This window comes from Poromitra crassiceps (assembly GCF_964638095.1).
Source record: "Poromitra crassiceps genome assembly, chromosome: 14".
Lineage (NCBI taxonomy): Eukaryota > Metazoa > Chordata > Actinopteri > Beryciformes > Melamphaidae > Poromitra > Poromitra crassiceps.
In genome coordinates, this window is record NC_139633.1 from 7,363,818 (window position 1) to 7,384,125 (window position 20,308).

Consider the following 20,308-nt stretch of genomic DNA (forward strand, 5'->3'; position numbering starts at 1 on the left):
ATACAGGGAAGTATAGAAATGGGTCTATAGCAGTTTGGGTCAGCCTGATCTCCTCCTTTGAAGAGGGCACGCACTATCACTTCTTTCCATGCTGATGGAATCTCAGCTGAGCGGAGGGACAGGTTAAAAAGTTCCTTTATTGGAGCTGCGATGATGGGGGCCGCAAGCTTAAAAAAGGCTCAAGATCGTCAGACCCTGCAGGTTTTTTGGGGTCAAGCTCGAGCAGCTCTTTCAAAACCTCACCTTCTGAAAAGATTTGTAGTGAAAAGCTATGTAAAGGGGTTGGAGGTCTGGGGAGGGGACTGGGGGAGTGAGAAGTGCTGGAGGGTTCCGGGCTTTGAGGGTCAAAGGATTCCCGGCTCTTGCAGTGAGCAGGATGAGAGGAGGAGGAGGGAGGATTAGCAGAGTCATAAATGTGACCAGACTTGATGAAATGCTGATTAAAAATATTGAGCATGCGAGCCTTGTCAGTGACTATTACGTCACCGTCAGTGAGTGACAAAGGCAGCTGAGTGGGAGGTTTATTTTCAAGATCTCGTACAGTTTTCCAAAATTTCTTTGGGTCTGAGCCACAGAGGTTGAATTGATTTTTGAAATACCCGGCTTTAGCTTTGCGAACAGCAAAACAACAGGCAGCGAGGGAGAAAAGAAGAGAAAGGGTTAATCCTTATCTGCCAGGTGGAGGCGCAGCGATGACCTGGAGGCCCTGGTGGAGCAGGCTGGAGACTCAGTGGAGCTGGGGGCCCAGTTGGAGCTGGCAGCCCAGGTGAAGCCGGAATGCCTCAGTGGAGCTGGAGGCCCAGGTGGAGCAGGCCAGAAGCCAGGCAGAGCCAAACTGCCCGGATGAAGCTGGTGGCCCTGTGGGGCCCAGGCTGTAGAGGGTAACAGGCTGTGGTTGGTTGTCGAGGCCCGGGTGGTGGCCGGTGAAGAGGAGGCCCAGACTGAGCAGGCTGGAGATCCGGTGGAGCAGGCCGGGGACCCAGGCCGAGCAGACTGCAGGCCCAGTAGTGTTGGAGGCCCAGGTGAAACTGGTGGCCCAGTAGGGATGGCAGCCCAGGTGAAGCAGGCTGGAGGCACAGGAGGTGGCTGATGTAGGAGGCCAAGGCAGAAAATAACGCTCAGGTCCGAGCTATAGGCTCCTGCTGCAGATCTAGGCTATGGAGATGAGCCACACTGCAGCAGAAGATAGTCCGGCACAAATCCAAAGTTAACGATTAGGATTTCTCTGTACCTCCGTTTTACTGAGCGCAGTCCTTATATAGTGCATGCGTGCCTGAGGTAGGAGACGTGCAGGTGTGTGTGTGTGCGCACGCGCCGCGCGCGTGTGTGTGTGTGTTTGTGTTTGTCTCTGTGTTTTCGGTCAAGCGTGAGACGTGGCAGGACTTAATCAGCTGGGCAGGTTTTCGCAGACACAGGGGCTCGAACCCGTGTCTCAACACACACACACACACACACACACACACACACACACACACACACACACACAGACAGACAGACACACACACACACACACAGTCACACACAGACAGACACACACACACACACACACACACACAGTCACACACACACACACACACACACACACACACACACACACACACTCTTCTTCTAACTGCTGCTGGTCAGATGACCATCGTCTTGCATCTTTAGTGGGGCTCCATATTGATGTTATATGGAGGAAAGATCAGAGGAGCACGGGGAGAACATGCAAACTCCACACAGAAAAGCCCTATCGATGAGATAGCCCACCTGGGCACTATAGGCACTGAAGACATGGGGAGATATACCCCCAGTGCGTCCCACGTGAGAAGTGAACCCAGGACCGTCTTACTGTGAGGTGAGAGTGTGAGGCAATAACGCTACAATTGCACCATCATGCCTAGTGTGGCATGTCGCCATCTTGGGGTCCTTGCGTAGCTCGTGTGAGATGGCACGAAACCAGTTGTTTCCCAGAGCCGCAACTCCACCTGCTATTGGTCCGTGATCAGAAAGCTGCGCCGTCATTCGACAAGGGAGCTGTCAATCATGCCCAAAACAGTCTTTTCTATTTCTAAACAGGTGAGTTATATAAACTTCACCCTGTACATTTGTCATGAAAGGTGAAATGAGCTATATACTGTAGACCAAAACTGTGTTTTGAACCAGGCTGTAAACATGGTTCATCCTGTTACAAAGTATCACTTCCACAGCTTCCTCTGTCAAACCCTGAGCTAGCCCCCTGGTGGTCACTGAGCAGCTACCAGAACCGTCTGGGGGTTGAGATCTTTGCTCAAGGTCTAAGTGGTGGTAGTTGCACAGGGTGGAGAAACAATTATTCACTCTGACTTTGAAAGTTGGTACTGGGATTCAACCTGGCAACCTGCTGGTCAAAACCCTGCTTCTCTAACATGTTTGCTGCCACCACCCTGTTTTATCAATCCTTAGCAGGATCCAGCAGAAGAGAGCAGACTCCCCTTTACCCAGCTGTTTGTCCATGAAGAGTGACTGGTCTATGGATGCTCAGAGTGACTGGTCTATGGATGCTCAGAGTGACTGGTCTAAGCATCATCCTCTTGAGTTCAAAGATGGACAGCAGTCTACTGAGCAAAGGTAAGAACTGAAAACAGATGAGTTTATTTGATTCTACTGAACAGAGGAAAGAAGTCATGATACTCTGTTGATTTAGTTTATTCTTTCAAAACATCACATCCAATAATCATAGCAGCATTTACAGTAGGGATGCACGATATTTAATGGACCAATAAATTATCATCCTCAAATGGCCATTTTGCGTTATTATTTATTATTCCGATAATGACATTTTAGCCGATAAATGAACGCAACCAGATCCAGATATCCTACCTAGCGATGTCTAATACTGGGAAGCAGGATGACCCTCGCGTCCAAAAATGCTATATTTCGAAGGTGGTGTGTGCTGCTCTGCAGAAATAGATCAAACCCAGCGTTTCAATCAAGCAGCCTATTGGCTGACACACGGAGCAGCTCCAGCTTCATTTGGAAAAACTGAAACTGCATGTTTGCTCACTCGCTCATTCACATCGACTATTTATATAATAATAATAATCTGTCACGTTGCCTGTCTCTCTCTGGCTCCGCCTCCTCCCCCTGTCTCCTCCCACTCGCTTAGTACACAGCTCTCTGGAGGGGAGGGGGACCGACCCGCCCCTGATACACTACGGTCTGGCAAGCACAAATCGCTTGAGGGACAGTTTCTTCTCACAGGCCACGAGACTCCTTAACATACACAAATAAACAATCATGTAGTAGCTGTACTGCAGCTGCTACCATTACGTATGTTTAATTATGTCTATGTTATTTGCACCTGTGCAAACAGAATGTTTAATTATGTTTAAATTATGTCTATGTAATTTGCACCTATGTGCAGTGAATGTCACTGTTTCTGGCTTGTTTTTATTGCTTTACTGTTATTGCTTGTTGTTTCTCTTGTTTTCCTGCACCTATATGCCCTGTTATTTTGCACTACAGTATGTTGTAACGGAGTCTACAGCACAAGAATTTCACGCGTGATACTTGTACTACGGAGTGACAATAAAAATCTTGAATCTTGAATCTTGTATCAGAGGCGGGTCGTCGTAGGAGGGTCTCGGGAGCGCGCATAGCTCTGCAAATTGTGTTCATACATAACCTCGCGTCACCAGGGGAGAGAGCCTGGTAGGTGTTACTACAGGCAGGAAGACAGAAGAAGACACGCCCCCGTCTTCAGATGGCCTGTGCTGCAGTGTTCTCGTCCCCGCACAGAAATGCAACAGTAGGCAGTCGCTACAAGTTAGAGAAAAAATAAGAAGCATGGACATACCAAACAAAATGTTTGTTTTTAGCTAACGCTAGTTACTCGCGTCGCCCATGTTGCGGAATATTATTCCTGGAGCACAGCACTTTGCCACTTTCCATAGCCGGGAGACTTGGAGCGAGGCTTTTCCATCCAGGCTAGATCATACATACACCGCCACCCGGGTCCCCTCTGGGTAACTGCAGAGGTCCAAGGCATGTCTGAAAGGGGCTTCAGATTTGGTTAGGTCAGAGCTATGGAATAGTCTATTAAATCATCCATCTTTGCTCAACACATCTGCCTTTTGTCTTCTTTTTTACCCCAGGTGTGCATAATATACAGGTTAAGAACTTCTTTAAATACAAAAATGTGAAATAATTACCGGTTATCGTATCGGTTATCGACCAGGAGGAGCAGATATTTATCGGTTATCGTATCCATATCGTGCATCCCTAATTTACAGTGTACTTCACTGTGTGCGTGTGAGCGTGCGTGTGTGTGTGTGTGTGTGTGTGTGTGTGTGTGTGTGTATGTGACATTATATGACCTAATACTTCATGTGTTCTCCAGAGTCCACCAGGAGAGGTCAGAGGTTAGCAGTGGTCAGTCTGTCAAGGACCTTCAAACAGACCTGGATTCCATATTTATGGTGTGTAAATGTACAACACATTTTACTGCAGCTACTGAAATACAAAACAACTACTCTGGTCTGTTTTTGTTCTTATTGTTGTTGTTGTTGTTGTTTCTCTCCAAACCCTGTTCCATCAGGAGGTCTTTTGCACCCTTCCTGGTCGTTATTGTAGATGTTCTTACCTAACTTCTTACCTCATAAAATAAAGATTGGTGTTTGATGATGTCTTCAAGCTGCACTTTTTAGACCAGTGGATCTGATGTTATTACAGTATTCTTATTTGTGAGAATGTTTAATTCAAATATTATTCTGTTGCAGATGCTTGAGGAGAACATTGTCACCTTTGTGAAGAAGGAGCTGAAGAGATTCCAGAGGGTTCTGAGTCCAGATTACCCAGAATGCTTAGAGAGCCAGAGGGAGGAGGAGGAGGCGGTGGACAGTGAGGAGGAAGAGAGGATGAGCCCCATAGAGGCTTTTTTAAACATCACACTGCTCTTCCTGAGGAGAATGAAGCAGGAGGAGCTGGCTGACTCTCTGCACAGCAGTAAGAGGCTTTAACAGCTTTAACATGATGGAGAGGGGAAGTGGTGGGATAATGGGAGATACAGTATATGATATAGCTAAATATAGACATTTCTCATGAAAGATCGATTAAATTCCAGATTGCAAAGTAATATTCACAATCCTCATGAATCATCAGCTAAAGTCATTGATTTATTCATGTGGGTGTATAATGCTGCACAGTGCACAGTATTATTTAAGAACAAATGCCACCACAGATGCATTTCACATTGGGTAGCACACACAGTCAGGACCTGTTTGTCCACCAGTGATGAGCAGAATAGATCCCATGGGGTCAGGAAAAGTATGCATTCACAGATTAATATTTAGGCTTTTCATATTTACAGCAACATCCACTGATTGATGTAATTTGTCCTTTTAGAAACTCTTGCTGCAGTGTACCAACGTAATCACAAATCCAGTCTGAAGGAGAGGTTTCAGGCTCTGTTTGAGGGGATTGCTAAAGCAGGAAACCCAACACTTCTGAATCAGACCTACACAGAGCATTACCTCACAGAGGGAGGGAGTGGAGAGGTCAATGATGAACATGAGGTCAGACAGATCGAAGCAGCATCCAGGAAACCAGTGAGACCGGAAACAATAATCAAAAGTGAAGACATCTTTAAACCCTTACCTGGAAGAGATGAACCAACCAGAACATTGATGACAAAGGGAGTGGCTGGCATTGGGAAAACAGTCTTAACGCAGAAGTTCACTCTGGACTGGGCTGAAGACAAAGCCAACCAGGATATACAGTTCACATTTCCATTCACTTTCCGAGAGCTGAATCTGCTGGAAGGGAACAAGTACAGTTTGGTGAAACTTATTCATCACTTCTTTCCTGAGACCAAAGGAATCTTCAGATTTGACAAGTTCCAAGTTGTGTTCATCTTTGACGGTCTGGATGAGTGCCGACTTCCTCTGGACTTCCAGAACAACAGGATTGTGACTGATGTTACAGAGTCAACCTCAGTGGACGTGCTGCTGACAAACCTCATCAAGGGGAAATTGCTTCCCGCTGCTCGCCTCTGGATGACCACACGACCGGCAGCAGCCAATCAGGTCCCTCCTGAGTGCATTGACATGGTAACAGAGGTAAGAGGCTTCATTGACTCACAGAAGGAGGAGTACTTCAGGAAGAGATTCATAGATGAGGAGCAGGCCAGCAGAATCATCTCCCACATCAAGACTTCACGAACCCTCCACATCATGTGCCGCATACCAGTGTTTTGTTGGATCACTGCTACAGTTCTGGAGCTTGTGTTGAAAACCAGTGAGAGAAGAGACATGCCCAAGACCCTGACTGAGATGTACATCCACTTCCTGCTGGTTCAGTCCAAACAGGCAGATGTCAAGTATCATGGGAGAGATGACAAAGATCCAATGTGGAATACAGAGAGCAGGGAGATGATTCTCTCTCTGGGAAAACTGGCTTTCGAGCAGCTAGAGAGAGGCAACTTGATCTTCTATGAAGCTGACCTGAGAAAGTGTGACATTGATATCAGAGCGGCCGCAGTGTACTCAGGAGTGTTCACACAGATCTTTAAAGAGGAGCGTGGGCTGAACGAGGACACAGTGTTCTGCTTTGTTCATCTGAGCATTCAGGAGTTTCTGGCTGCAGTTTATGTCTTCCTGTCCTTCATCAACACTGGTGTCAATCTACTGTCAAAAACTCAATCAACACTATCAAGAGGCAACTCTAAACTAACACACCTCTACCAGAGTGCTGTGCACAAGGCCTTACAGAGTCCAAATGGACACCTGGACTTGTTCCTCCGCTTCCTCCTGGGTCTTTCACTAGAGACCAATCGGACTCTCCTAAGAGGCCTGCTAACACAGACAGGAAGTAAGTCGGAGACCAATCAGAAAACAGTCCAGTACATCAAGGAGAAGATCAAGAAGAATCCCTCTCCAGAGAGAAGCATCAATCTGTTCCACTGTCTGAATGAGCTGAATGACCGTTCTCTAGTGGAGGAAATCCAACAGCATCTGAGTTCAGGAAGTCTCTCCACAGCCAGACTCTCCCCTGCTCAGTGGTCAGCTTTGGTCTTCATCTTACTGTCATCAGAAGAAGCGCTCGATGTGTTTGAGCTGAAGAAATACTCTGCTTCAGAGGAGGCTCTTCTGAGGCTGCTGCCGCTGGTCAAAGCCTCCAATAAATCTCTGTAGGTGCATGCATAATTTGATGTCTTCAATATGAAATGCAATATACAGAAAAACTATTTTCAAACTTCTTGTTCATGGCAAATTCTTCCCCAGGCTGAGTGGCTGTAAGCTGTCAGAGAAAAGCTGTGAAGCTCTGGCCTCAGTTCTTAGCTCCCAGTCCTCTAGTCTGAGAGAGCTGGACCTGAGTAACAACGACTTGCAAGATACAGCAGTGAAGCTGCTCTCTGCTGGACTGGAGAGTCCACACTGTAGACTGGAGAGTCTCAGGTCAGTATCCCTTAAGCCAATCAAACATTCTCCAACAAACACAGACAAACAGATGTTTGTTTGGTGTGCCATTGCTGTTTGTCATTGTTTGGAGATGTTTGGTCAGATTCGACATGGAGAGGTCTTCACGGGTCTACTCGGACCTTAGGACCCGACCCGAGACCTGTACGAGTCCGGGTCCGGGTCCATATTTATTATGGTCAATTAGGGTCCGGGTCGGGTCCGATTCTATCAACACGGGTCCCAGGTCGGTTTATCATTATGTGTAATACCCGAGTGGATCCAAGAAGACCCGTGATCAGTGCTGATCACGAGAGAAACATATGAAAACACACAGTGCGCGCCGCATGTGAGTCTTTGTTGTCACAAACTGCAAGTAAATCCTTAGCGAGAATAACTAGCAAGAGGGTTCCCTCTTCAACGAAAATGATTTCCTTATTTGCCTGAGGCGCATTTGTGCGCATGAGCACACATACTTCGCACATACTTACACACATACACACATACTTACTAATTTACTTTTAAAATGACTGTTTCCTGTATCTTATTATTTATTTATGTATTATTTATTATTGTAACTTATTATTTCATCACGTGGTGAGTACACAAGTCACAACATATACATGTGAGTGTTTCTGGTGCTGTTAGAATGTGTATTTTGGGCGACAGAATGGCGGTACCATAGACTGCCATTGTAGTGCTATCTGACTAATGTTTGCAGTGAGGACTGAGGAGTGAAACGTGCTTTCTAATGCATGCACAGTGAAGTGAAGATGTTGGCGTATCCCTTTAACGTTAGCCATGGCTTTTCAATCAGCAAGAAGGATAACAGAAAATGTTGATTTATTTTTATTAGCATTACAATCTTTATTGGTAAGGATCATTGAATGGATTATGCATTACGTCACGGTCAGGCAGTGTCTGCAGTGTCTGACAGGAGCAACCAGGGGAGAATACATTAATGTTAGGTAAGAAAAATGCACAAAGTTTCATTTATACAACTTGTAATAGCAATTAGCAAGCACCTTTGATGTTGGCACCGCTAGTCTCTTCCTCAGTATTTCTTGGTTCTGTACGGGTCCGGTATGCTTGGTTCTATACGGGTCCAGGTCTGACATTTATCGGTCCAATCCGTGTTCAGGCACAAGTTTCCCAGGTCCATTAGGGTCTGGGTCTGTCATTTTGGACCCGTGAAGACCTGTAATCCTTTAGCCCATAGCACACAAATCAAACATTCCCCAACAACTGCCAACAACAATGTTGTTAGCAATGTTATCCTGCTTTACATAGATTACTATCGACAGACAAACACCTGTGGATGATTTTCTCTGTCCATGTATTTTTTACACCAGGTGTGATACCAACATTTAGCCCTTCATAGCCCCTGTGAATGACTTTCCATGAGGGCATTTCATTCTTTCCTCTTTGTGCTGCCTCAGTTGTTGAAACCTGAAAAAGTAGAAAGGACTCCTAATATTCTGTCAGACAGTGAGTAGGGAACTCTCAAATTGAAGCAAATAACCACAGAGCTGACCAGCCACTGCTCTCCTTCCCCTGCGCCCTCCCACCTCTCCTTCTCTGTTCTCTCCTCCTCTCTGCCCTCTCCTCCCTCTCACATTCCCCCTGCTCTCCCTCCCCTGCACCCTCTCCTTCTCTGTTCTCTCCTCCTCCACATTTCCCATTTCTCCCCACCCTCGCCCTAATCCGGGCCCGTATCCTACTCCCTCCCCTCCCCCAACCCTAGACCCTACCCCTACCCTGGCTCTCCCTCCCCTGCACCCTCATCTCTCCTCCCCTGTTCTCTCCTCCTCCACATTTCCTATTTTCTCCCCACCTCCCCCCTCTCCTCCCTCCCTCCCTCCACCCCAGACCCTACCTCTACTCTACCTCCCCTGTACCCTTCCACCTCTCCTTCTCTGTTCTCTCCTCCTCTCTGTCCTCTCCCCTCTCTCACATTCCCACTGCTCTCCTTCCCCTGCGCCCTCCCACCTCTCCACATTTCCTATTTTCTCCCCACCTCCCCCCTCTCCTCCCTCCTCCCTCTCCCTCCCTCCTCCACTCTCCTGCTTTCTTCAAATGTTCAAATGTTATCTTTATTCTGTATATTCTTGTTACTGTGTGTTAGCTAGAATCAGCTAGACATACTTTCTGTGAAGCCCTCTGAGACATGCTTGTGAATTAGGGCTATATAAATAAACTTGACTTGACTTGACTTGACTTGACTATGAGGCAGTAACTGTTTTGCTAGAATTTGACGGCATTATCACAACTAATTTCACAGTAGGTTACTAATAAAATCTGACATGGCTTGATTTGTGTGTGTGTGTGTGTGTGTGTGTGTGTGTGTGTGTGTGTGTGTGTGTGTGTGTGTGTGTGTGTGTGTGTGTGCAGTTTGTCAGGCTGTCTGCTCACAGAGGAAGGCTGTGCTTCTCTGGCCTCAGCTCTGAGCTCCAACCCATCCCATCTGAGAGAGCTGGACCTGAGCTACAATCATCCAGGAGGCACAGGAGTGGAGAGGCTCTCTGCTGGACTGGAGGATCCACACTGGAGACTGGACTCTCTCAGGTATATATTTAAAAAGCATCACCCTCACCTATTTCCTCCAGTGACCCATTCCATAAAGAACAAACTATTATATGGAAAACCCTTCATAGGGAAGGTTTTGTTTCTTTCATCAAATATAATTTTCTGGTCTGACTTTGTTTCCCCCACAGTGTGGACCATGGTGGAGTCCAGTGGTTGAAATCCGGTCTGAGGAAGTGTAAGTGTGTATCTCCCTAATAAATGCACGACCGTCTGTCTGTATGTTCTCTTGTTTATCACACATCTCGAAAACCGTTTGTCCGATCGACTTCAAACTTGGCGAATGTGTTTCTGGGACACTGAGAAAGTGCAGTATGAATAGTGCAAATTGGACACGTGACATGTTCAATATTAACACTTTTAGACAAAGGGCCCTATCGTCGTATAAACGCTATTGTTTGCTAATGTGCAGTTTGTGCACCTATTATCAGTGGCGCCGGAACGAGTTTGCAATAAGGGGGACACAATTTTTTTTTTTTTTTTTTTTTTTTTTTTTTTTCAACGGAGCCCTCAGGGCGACGCATTTTCAGCGCCCTTGACGAAAAATTGACGTTTTTATGGACGTTTGGATGATTTTTAGCCATATTTAGATGAATATCTCATTTTAAATTAACATTAGGATTATACTGTAGTGATGTAATTATTCAGTATTTTTCCTTTTCTCACTCACTTGGTGACCTGCTCTCCCTTTAGGTCATTTTATAATTACACTACAACAGACAGCAACACAGGCAGAAACACTGAACTTATTATTATTATTATTATTATTATCACTTCGAAACACAGTGCAAAACTTGTCATCTCAACACAAAAATAAAATAACAATAACCGTATACGATTATAGCAGCAGCCAATGACAGTGAGTGCAGTACAGAGTCCGGGTCTGTCTGTCTCTCAGGTGTAATAATCCCACAATGATCACGGCTTTAACAAGAGTCACAGGCTGTGTAAACAGTGTAAAGTGGGCTCTCTGTAACTTGATCCCTGGGTCTGTCTGTCTCAGGTGTAATAATCCCACAACGATCACGGCTTTAACAAGCATCACAGGCTGTGTAAACAGTGTAGTGGGCTCTAAGCGTCAGGGGCAGTTGCCCCCTCAGATTTAATTTTTTTTTTTTTTTTTTTTTTTTTTAGGGGGACCAAATTTTAAGGGGGACAAAATGTCCCCATGTCCCCCTTGTTCCGGCGCCAGTGCCTATTATGCCATCTTCCCTGTGTCTTATGCTATAAGCGCAAACACAAGTGCAAACACAAGTGTAGGTGTGGCCCAGGCGTGTCCGTGCAAAATACTGGCCTTTACACGCCTCTTATGTTATTGTCTGCCTCCCGCAAGTGTCATTTTTCATCTGATCGACTTCAAACCTGGCGAGCGCGTTTCTGGGACCCTCAGAAAATGCAGTGTTGAATAATGCAAATTGGACATATGACATGCAATATTAATACTTTTAGACACAATGTTTGCTGGCAGGGCTTAAAAATATATGTGAAATTTGTGGACCTATAGGAGGTACGTCTGTGCATGGATTTTATTTTCTCCAGCAGATATCTTAAGGCTGCAACACACCAGCAAAACTTCAAAAGACTAGCGGCAAAGAATGCTGACTGTCACCTCCTGTCTCCTGTGTTGCGGCCAAAGATGTGCACTTGAACACACTGCAAAGACTACAGCCGACGCTCAACTAGCACGTACGTTCTGCGACTGTGAGACCATAGGACTGTGCATATAGGTTTTCACCTGTGTTGCGCAATAGCTACAACCCTTCAGCACCTCCATTTTCTCAGGTTCTTCTTCTGTGTTTTATGGCAGTTGGCATGCTTAAAGGGATAGTTCGGTTTGTTTGAAGTGGGGTCCTATCAGCTAGTTCCATACACTAAGTGAAATAGGTACAGTGTTCTGGACACTGAGCGCACTGTGTATAGAGACCCGGCACTCTGAAGCAACAGCCTCCACAGCTCTGTCTCTCTAGTACACGGGGCCAAGAACTAAAACGTAATTTAGCCACCTAAAACAACGCCCACCTAAACAAATCAATATCTGTGTAAAATGTACGGTCTATTTTGACAATTTTCAGCGCTTTACTTTTCCGCCAAACAGCCGTCTCATTCGTCACTACTTTTTCTCCCAACCGTACAACTACCGTATTCCTCCGCTAAACGCCTGCACAGAGCACAGAGCCGCAGTTTACAAAACATGAAGGCTTAGAAGAGAGACAAAACACTGACTTACTTTAGAGACAACAAGTCACCTGGCCTCTCTGGTCTGACGATTTCCCCAATTTACCCTGGGAATGGTGAAAAAGGTCTGCAGGACACCCCGGCATTTAGGCTGCATATTATGGCAGTTCCTCGTATCTCTTTCTGGCTGTTCACTCTCTGCAAAAGTTCCACTTCTGTATATTACTCTCTCTGGTTCATAATTGTATCCTCATCTCATCAAGGAGAATGGCATATCGTCCTCGCTATCAAAATCACTCGTATTTTCGTTTGTGTATTCTATTTGTTGTGTCTTCACTAACAAGCCGGGAGAAATAACCCAAAATAACAGCTGATCTGTTGAGCTATCTTTGAGGCGTCTCTTAGTCCGGCCTATGTAAAAGCAACCACAGGTCACATGATAAACGATACACAACAAACGTAGTGTTAAGGTCCTTACACATCAAGAGCGATGCGAATATACGGCACAAAATTGCGATGCGAGTTTTGACCCACCGATGGAGCCAAGTAGTTTTGTTATTGGCAGGGAGATGGCTAGGCACTAGCCTGTCCCGCAATGTAGGGGCCCTCTTGAAGCTGATCTTAGGAGGGGCAGGAAAAACTTCCCTAAGAATAGGGTCACTTTTAGTAAGATCCAAATTTGAGTATATTATCCTTTTTATAGGATTTGCTAAGGAACTATCCTGTGACAAAGTAAACCTGCTCCTGTCCTGAGGAATTTCTTTCCTTTTTCTTGAAGAGTTCAGATCTAGGAGTGGACTGAGCTTTTTTAGAAGCATTCTGGATAGTTTTTGCTTTATAGCCTCTCTGTGAGAAACGATGTGTCAGGATTGTAGCCTGCTTTTCAAACTCTTGGTCAGTATCACAGTAGTCTCGCTGGCCAGCCTCCTCTCCCTTCCGTCCGAGGAGTCTGGCGCCGCAGGTCTCCATAACTGGGATAAGCCCTCCCCTGCTCTACAGCTGCTCTCCCATTGGTTTCGGTGGCAGCAGGATGTCCACTCCCGGCTTATTACACACTCTGTCATTGGCTCCGACCATGTCAATCAGAGCGGCTTCCGCTCCCTCCTCCCTGTGTGTCGCTGTAAATAGTGCCCTGCCGCCTCAGTGAAAACAACAACGCTAACTAGCTAGCAAGCTAACGGCAGAAACCTACACGCTAGCTCGTTGCTACACGCTGAAAACGGCAAATTGGATTGTTGGAAACTATTTTCCAAGGGCACTGCCGCTAAGCGCCGCCCATCGCAATCGCACTATGGAGACCTGCGGCGCCAGACTCCTCGGACGGTAGGGAGACGAGGCTGGCCAGCGAGACTAGTATCACAGATACTCCAGTGTATTTTGTCATTTTTAAGACTAGACTCTCTCTCCCTTTGTCCACTTTGACACTTCTTGTCTTTTTCTCCCCATCTCCATCCACCTCCCTCATCTCCTCTCTTCCTCCTTCCTCTCCTCTCTTTCCTCTCCTTCTTCATCACTCCTCTCCTTTTCATCGGAAAACCTTGACGGCCCTCCGTACATACCACCCACCCACAGGGGTGAAAGTGGATTGAAATTCTTGCCGGAACTACTACTCCAACCTTCATTGTGGCATTGTTCTCCTCCCGCCCCAGCTTCATGCGTTCCTGAACACGCATATTTTTGACATCATTTAGTCTATAGAAAATTATTTATTTATTTATTTATTGTGCAAGTTAGTAGCCTACTTAATTAACCTGTATACAGTGTGGCATAATTGTGCTTTAAGTAAAGCAGTTGTCTAATGGTAAAGTAAAGGCGAAATGAATTATGCAAAGGACAAATAATATGAAAATGAATAAGCAAGAATATGAAAATGGATTAAAAAATGCACATTTTAATTCATTTAATTTAAATGGCTCATTTATAAGCATTTTTATTAATAAGGTTTATAAATAGTTTTATCAAACAGCTCATTTAAAATCATTTTTTTCTTCTAGAAGCCATCTGGAAGGTGAATATGTAGCCTACAGTAACCTAAGTAAATTACTGAGAATTAGCCTACTGCTTGGATTTATAAAGCTTTTCATAATGCAGGAGACAGAGGGGAAAAAGCACATTAGATTGTGCACAGAAGAAATCCATGCAGTCAGCAGAGAAATCCTTATCCAAAGCAAAAGATTCCCACCAGGAATCAAAGAACAGACACCGAATTGGGCACTGGGTGGGCAGACAAGACAATCAAATGCCATCTTGAAAACATTCCTGAATGAACGATGAAGGACTTTTACGCATCGGAGGCGCCATGAAACCATGCGTAAAAGCTCTCTCTCTCTCTCTCTCTCTGCTTCCTTCTGCTGTCCTCTTCCCCCGTTACGTCTAGCTTGACACAACACAGCCTGTCCAATGTACCCGTCTGTAAACGGTGCAGCTGAGCTGATATGCCGACTTGTTCAACGAGCAACAGGTTAGCGGATGTGATAGATAACATCATTAGGCTACATTCCCAAAACGAGTGTTATTTTGTGACGAGCAAACTTTTAACATCGGAGTTCGACAAGGAAATGCGATGCGAGGAGGCACCATGGATGTATGGGAGGCACGCGCTGCGCTGCAGTCATGGGCTACAGTGCAGAGTACTATCCAGGCAGCGTCAAGCCAGCGTAAACACAGCTGCTCACGAGACCGGATATAGCTACCAGAATTATTTTACAGCGGGAGCCTCACAAAAATAAGGTGGATAGACAGCACGATTAAAACCACTGACAGGTCTAAAACACTGCATTGGAACAATTTAGAAGCAATTTATGAGACAGACTACTGTTGTTTATGCGACATAACGTCAGCCATGTGTTTCCTTGGAAATTATGCGATCGTGATTGCTTCTGCACTCTGCAGCAATCGGCTTTTGATTGACAGGCAGCTGCATGTCTTCCCCCAATGGCGTTCAGGCACAGAAAGTCTTAAAGGAACTGGGCACCGGAGGGTTCCGGCCCACTTTCACCAGTACCCACCCACCCACCCAGCCTCCACTTAGCCAAATTGCTTGTTTGGTGATTCATCTGTGATTATGTCACAGTGTTTTTGACATCTTCAGTGAAATCATAGGTGAGGTCTTAAAGGGGCCATATTATGCATTTCTTAATTTTGTATCATATATATGTTGTTACAATCTTGGATGGTCATATTAAACATGGGCTAAGCTTCAAATAAATATGTGAAAGTGTTTTAATGTTACCCCCATGAACCCCCCCTCGCGCCTATGAACTCTCGTAGACGAGATGACATGGATTTATGGCGATTTTGTGCGAGAACCATAATTTTGGTGACGTCAGGTAGGACTTGTTACCCTGGCAACAAAGCGTTGCCGCTGGCCGGCGCGCACGCTAGCTCCCACCCTTCCCCTCTCTTCCCTGTTCTGTGTTTCAGTAACATAACCCCACGTCACCACTCACCAGGCTCTCTCCAGCCTGGCTGTCTGGGACTAACACAACAGTAGTCTCATGGAATAACGGATTCCAGACCGCAAAAACAAGGAGACGACATGGAAGTGAGCCAGGATGTAGGACTGAAGTGGTAAGTTCTGAAAATATGTGTCTCATTCCAGCATCGGTCCAATGTGCTGCTAGGAATCGCTAACGTTACTTACCGGCTGGGTAACGTTAGCACTTGCTATTATGTTAGCCTAGCAGCACAGCTGCCTTATAGACATATGAACAACCGATGAATGACGAAAGGCACATATTTTCAGAACTTGTAACGTTAGTCCAACTTGCTGACTTCTCCAAGTCCTCATTTTGGTTTGGTCCGTGTAGCCTTTGCTAGGAGAGGCACACTATAGTCACAAGCATTTGGGAAGTTAGCTAACTAGCTACATTAGCTAGTGTGAAGCTCCCCGGGCAGGGTGTAACGTTATGGCGGCCGCGGTAATAGAATCCCTGCTTGGCCAGCCACCGAAGGAAATGTCCGGGTGCCCGGCCTAGCGGAGCTGTAGATAGCTAGGGGGATGTTGATATATCAATTGATAGCTTGCTTTATGTCCAAGTCACGTTTTTCATCGATGGTCAAATTCGTTTTGACAATCCGTTGCTCGTTGATATAATTGTTTTACAACTACCAAATTTAGTAGCCATAGCAGAGATCGCCTGTCTGTTTCTGTTATGCATGACTATCTATCTATCTATCTATCTATCTATCTATCTATCTATGTATCTCATCTAGATAGATAGATAGATAGATAGATAGATAGATAGTCAGACAGACAGACAGACAGACAGACAGACAGACAGACAGTCTCGCTTCTACTAGCTCTCTGGGCAGAAGTTTGCAAACACAAAAACTCCTCGCGCTGCCCTCCTGGAGTATTTTCCGGAGGGTGGGGGTTCAGGGACAGGAGTCACAGGACCTAAAACAGAGCGTTTCAGACAGAGGCTGAACTGGAGGGGGCAGTGAGAGCCAGTACAAGATAAACTGAGTTTTTTCAACTATGACTGATGCAATAAGTTACTCTAGTGGAGGCCAACAATAAAATAATAATACATTATATTAGCAAAATATGGGCCCTTTAAATCATTGATAATTTATGTGCGAGTGACATCACACAATTTATTGTGTGGCAATGATGACATCACAATTGCTCGAGTGCGCGCGAGACCTCTAGGTCCACCCACCCACTTAGCCATCTCAACTGTCTGATGACATCACTGATGACATCACTGAGGCCCACCCACTTAGCCATCACAAATGTCTGATGACATCACATCAGATATCTAGGTCCGCCCACCCACTTAGCCATCACAACTGTCTGATGACATCACTCCTCTTCTCCCTTCTTGATTTTGGCTGGGTTTAATCCACCAACCCAATGGAAAAAAATGGTACAACGCCCACCTGCCGGACGTCAGTTGGACGTCCACACTCCCAATTTTATTGTAGATATTTCATGTGTTGCTGGGTGCTGCCCTGGTCTGCTGATTAGCCACAGTGTTCACCAGTGTATTTTGTTGACAAATAACTTTATTTTGGGCACAAAGTCCTAAAAAATTAGCTGTTGGTAAAAACGGGTGATGACATCAGATGAGTGACGTATGATATTCAGATAATACATTACAATATGTTACAGCAAATAGCTGGTGTTAGCCCCTCTGGCATTAGCTAGCTGTTAGCCCATTGGCAACGTTTGCTAACTAAAGCACCTTTTACACAGCCTGTGAAAGCCATGATCGTTGTGGGATTATTACGCCTCGCCCCCTGTGTAAAAGTGATCAATGTGGAATGGAGGATCATTTTGTTCCACCTTTTGTTCTGTGACCAGAGGTAGTATCATTTTGTTCCACCTTTTATCAGCGCCCAATCAATGTCTGTCTAAAAGGGTACACCGCAGGAAGACAGGAATCTGCTTATTTATTTAAAGAAAGTGACAGGAGGACTGAGGGAAAACCACCTCCAGAATGAAGTTATATCAGAAATAAGTTAACCAAAGCAATACGCATATCTGCAGTGTGTCTCGCCTGTTGTGCGTTTCCTTATGAAAAACAACTAACATTATAGTATTCACACTGTGCTCTTAGTAGTCTATATCCCAACTGTGTGGTGAATATTCACTCGAGCAGCTGTACGCCTCGCGTCACCCACCGTGCCTGAGACGAGTTCTGCTCTTCTGAAAGTGACATAACCAGACAGTCAAACTTTTAAAAGGAGAAACCAAGTGGTCTATATTGACATCGATACCGACAAAGCAGACTGCAGCTCTTTGACACGCGGGCGTCCAGTCAACACGCTTTCAGAACAGACTTAATTAGGCTACTTCACAACATGGGAATATGCTTTACAAAAAACTGAAATCAAAAGGAGGAAAGCCTTGTGTGTTACCTGTATGCATTGCTGCCTCTGTGATCCATAAAGTCGATCAGATGAATATTGAAAGTTGCTCGTTAAATAGACTCCTCGGACATAATGAACTTAAAGAGCATGGAGCAGGGTAATTCCTTTGCTAAATGTATACTTAACCTTGTCCCTATGTCCATTTGAAAAGTTAATGCATCATTAAAAAAAAAAAAAAAAAAGTTTGAAAAAAAATATGGAGAAAAACACCTTCCTTTTTCAGAAGGAAATAACAGACTTTTAATTTGACAAGAAAAAGCCTGCTACGTCACAGTGGGGAGTGGCTCCCGCGTGCGTGTCTCCCTCTCCCCTCCCACTGTGCTTGTCTGCGCTGTGACACGCTCTATCTCTCTCTCTCTCTCTCTCTCTCTCTCTCTCTCTCTCTCTCTCTCTCGCTCTCTCGGTGTGTGTGTGTGTGTGTGTGTGTGTGTGTGTGTGTGTGTGTGTGTCTCTGCGCTGTGTGATACGCTCTCTTCACTCGAGGGAGGGGGAGGCTGCGGCTCCTTCCTCCCCAAACAGCACAGCACCGCTGCTCTGCTCTGCTCTGCTCTGCTCTGCTCTGCTCTGCGCCGCGCCGGGCTGTGTGCAGCCTGGGGTCTGCTCTGCTGTGCGGGAGAAAGAAGGAGGAGGAGAAACCGCCACCTCCACAGCCAGCCACCTCACACACCCCAACTGTGCCCGGCTCGCATGCCTCTCGGTCGGCTGGCCGGACAATATGCACCCCGCTGCAGCAGCAGCTTCGGGAGGTTTTCTCACTGTGTTCGGGACTTCGGCTCTAACTCGGCCAGATGGCTGGACACATACGTCACTTTTGCGCGCGCGTGTGTGTGTGTGTGTATGTGTGTGTGTGTGTGTGTGTGTGTGTGTGTGTGTGTGTGTGTGTGCGTGCGTGCGTGTGTGTGTATCGAATTACAGTCCGCACCTCGGCCCGCCTCCGCTCGCCTCGCTTGCTTTCTCAACTCTCTCCGCGGTCCGTTGTTTCGTAGCTGGGCTGTTCCTGCTCTCTTTCACTGTCAAAATTAGGCTGAGGCCATCGTATGCATGTGCATAAACATTTGCTACCTCCTCTTCCTCCTGAAAACCGGCGTTAGCATCCATAGTGTGTGACTGACAGCCCTGACCTAAGTGACGACAGACAGAGGGACAGACAGAGGGACAGACGGTCATGCCTGGCGACTCCCCACTGTGACGTCGGAGTTTTGGGATCCAAGATGTCAAAATAAAAGTTAAAAAAGTAAAACGACCCCAGAAGTCACTGTAGTGTATATGTAAGTGTCTTAACACTTTGAGTGCCACGGCCCTTGGGCAAAAGGTGCTGTACTGTGCCACATAGGCCGCAATGCATTTTAAAACAGTCATATAATTTCTTTAATAATTACTATGTAAACACTGAACACGCACAAATAACGATGAGACTCTCTTCTATCACCTGCAAAAAAAAGTTTATTGATCCCATTTTCCGTTCTTTAGTTATGAGCCGGAGAAGATAGCTTGATTAGACCAAAAACAGCCCTTTTTTTCTACGAGCTGAGATAATGCCCATTTTGTGAAAGGAAGCATTTCAAGCACATCATTGACTCATTGATAATATTTTCTCATGTAATGCTGCAGCTGCTTGGGTCTGTTGTATGCTGTAGTGTCCTGCGTGCCCCACCTCCCCCCCTCCTCCTCCCCCCCCCCCCCGTTGTGGGAGGAGTATCTCTCTGCTCTGCTCTGCTGTGAGTGCGTTTGCTCTGCGTGTGCTCTCAGCAGTGAAAAGTCCGCTAGTCCAGCTTTTTTACACCCGCGTGTATGTCACCATGCTTCCAGTTGAGAACTCCACGGCTGATCATGCGAATGCAGCGAATGCAGCGGACACGAGGTGCTCAATTGTGACAGCAGATTGGCTGCTGCAGGGGCACAGCTACGTTATGCTTCAATGAAGCAGCTGCATACGGACGGATGCGATGCGATTTCCTCTTCCCAAACGACTTCTTCTGTGTGTTTTACTCTATGGTTTTACTCCACTTTCTCTCATCTGGAGTGCGCTGTCGCCACCTAAGGGTTCTGTAAAATAGGTTAGACACATTCAATAGCTATCATATTGTAAGAGGCGATGTAAGAGGCATAGATCGACACCCCCCCGTCAAAAAAACAATTTCGAGTTACTGACGCCATTTGGCGTCGCTGGCAGCCTACGGTAAATTTCTAATGACGCCATATGGCGTCGCTGGCACTCAATGTGTTAATGTGAAAATCGAGTTCCTCCATAATTCACC

General features: G+C 46.0%; 1 protein-coding gene across 1 annotated transcript in view; it reads left to right on the forward strand.

The window, feature by feature from the left end:
• Window positions 1-4,364: 4,364 nt before the first annotated feature.
• The window catches only part of LOC310788795 (NLR family CARD domain-containing protein 3-like), a gene marked incomplete at its 3' end in the record, with an annotated part of 32,747 nt that continues 16,803 nt past the window's right edge, over window positions 4,365-20,308 (forward strand). Inside the window, exons 1-6 of the mRNA XM_083650369.1 lie at window positions 4,365-4,439; window positions 4,740-4,965; window positions 5,365-7,147; window positions 7,242-7,415; window positions 9,807-9,980; window positions 10,130-10,176. Coding sequence (XP_083506495.1) covers window positions 4,437-4,439; window positions 4,740-4,965; window positions 5,365-7,147; window positions 7,242-7,415; window positions 9,807-9,980; window positions 10,130-10,176 — 2,407 coding nt within the window. The 5' untranslated portion in view covers window positions 4,365-4,436. The remainder of the gene's footprint in view (window positions 4,440-4,739; window positions 4,966-5,364; window positions 7,148-7,241; window positions 7,416-9,806; window positions 9,981-10,129; window positions 10,177-20,308) is intronic.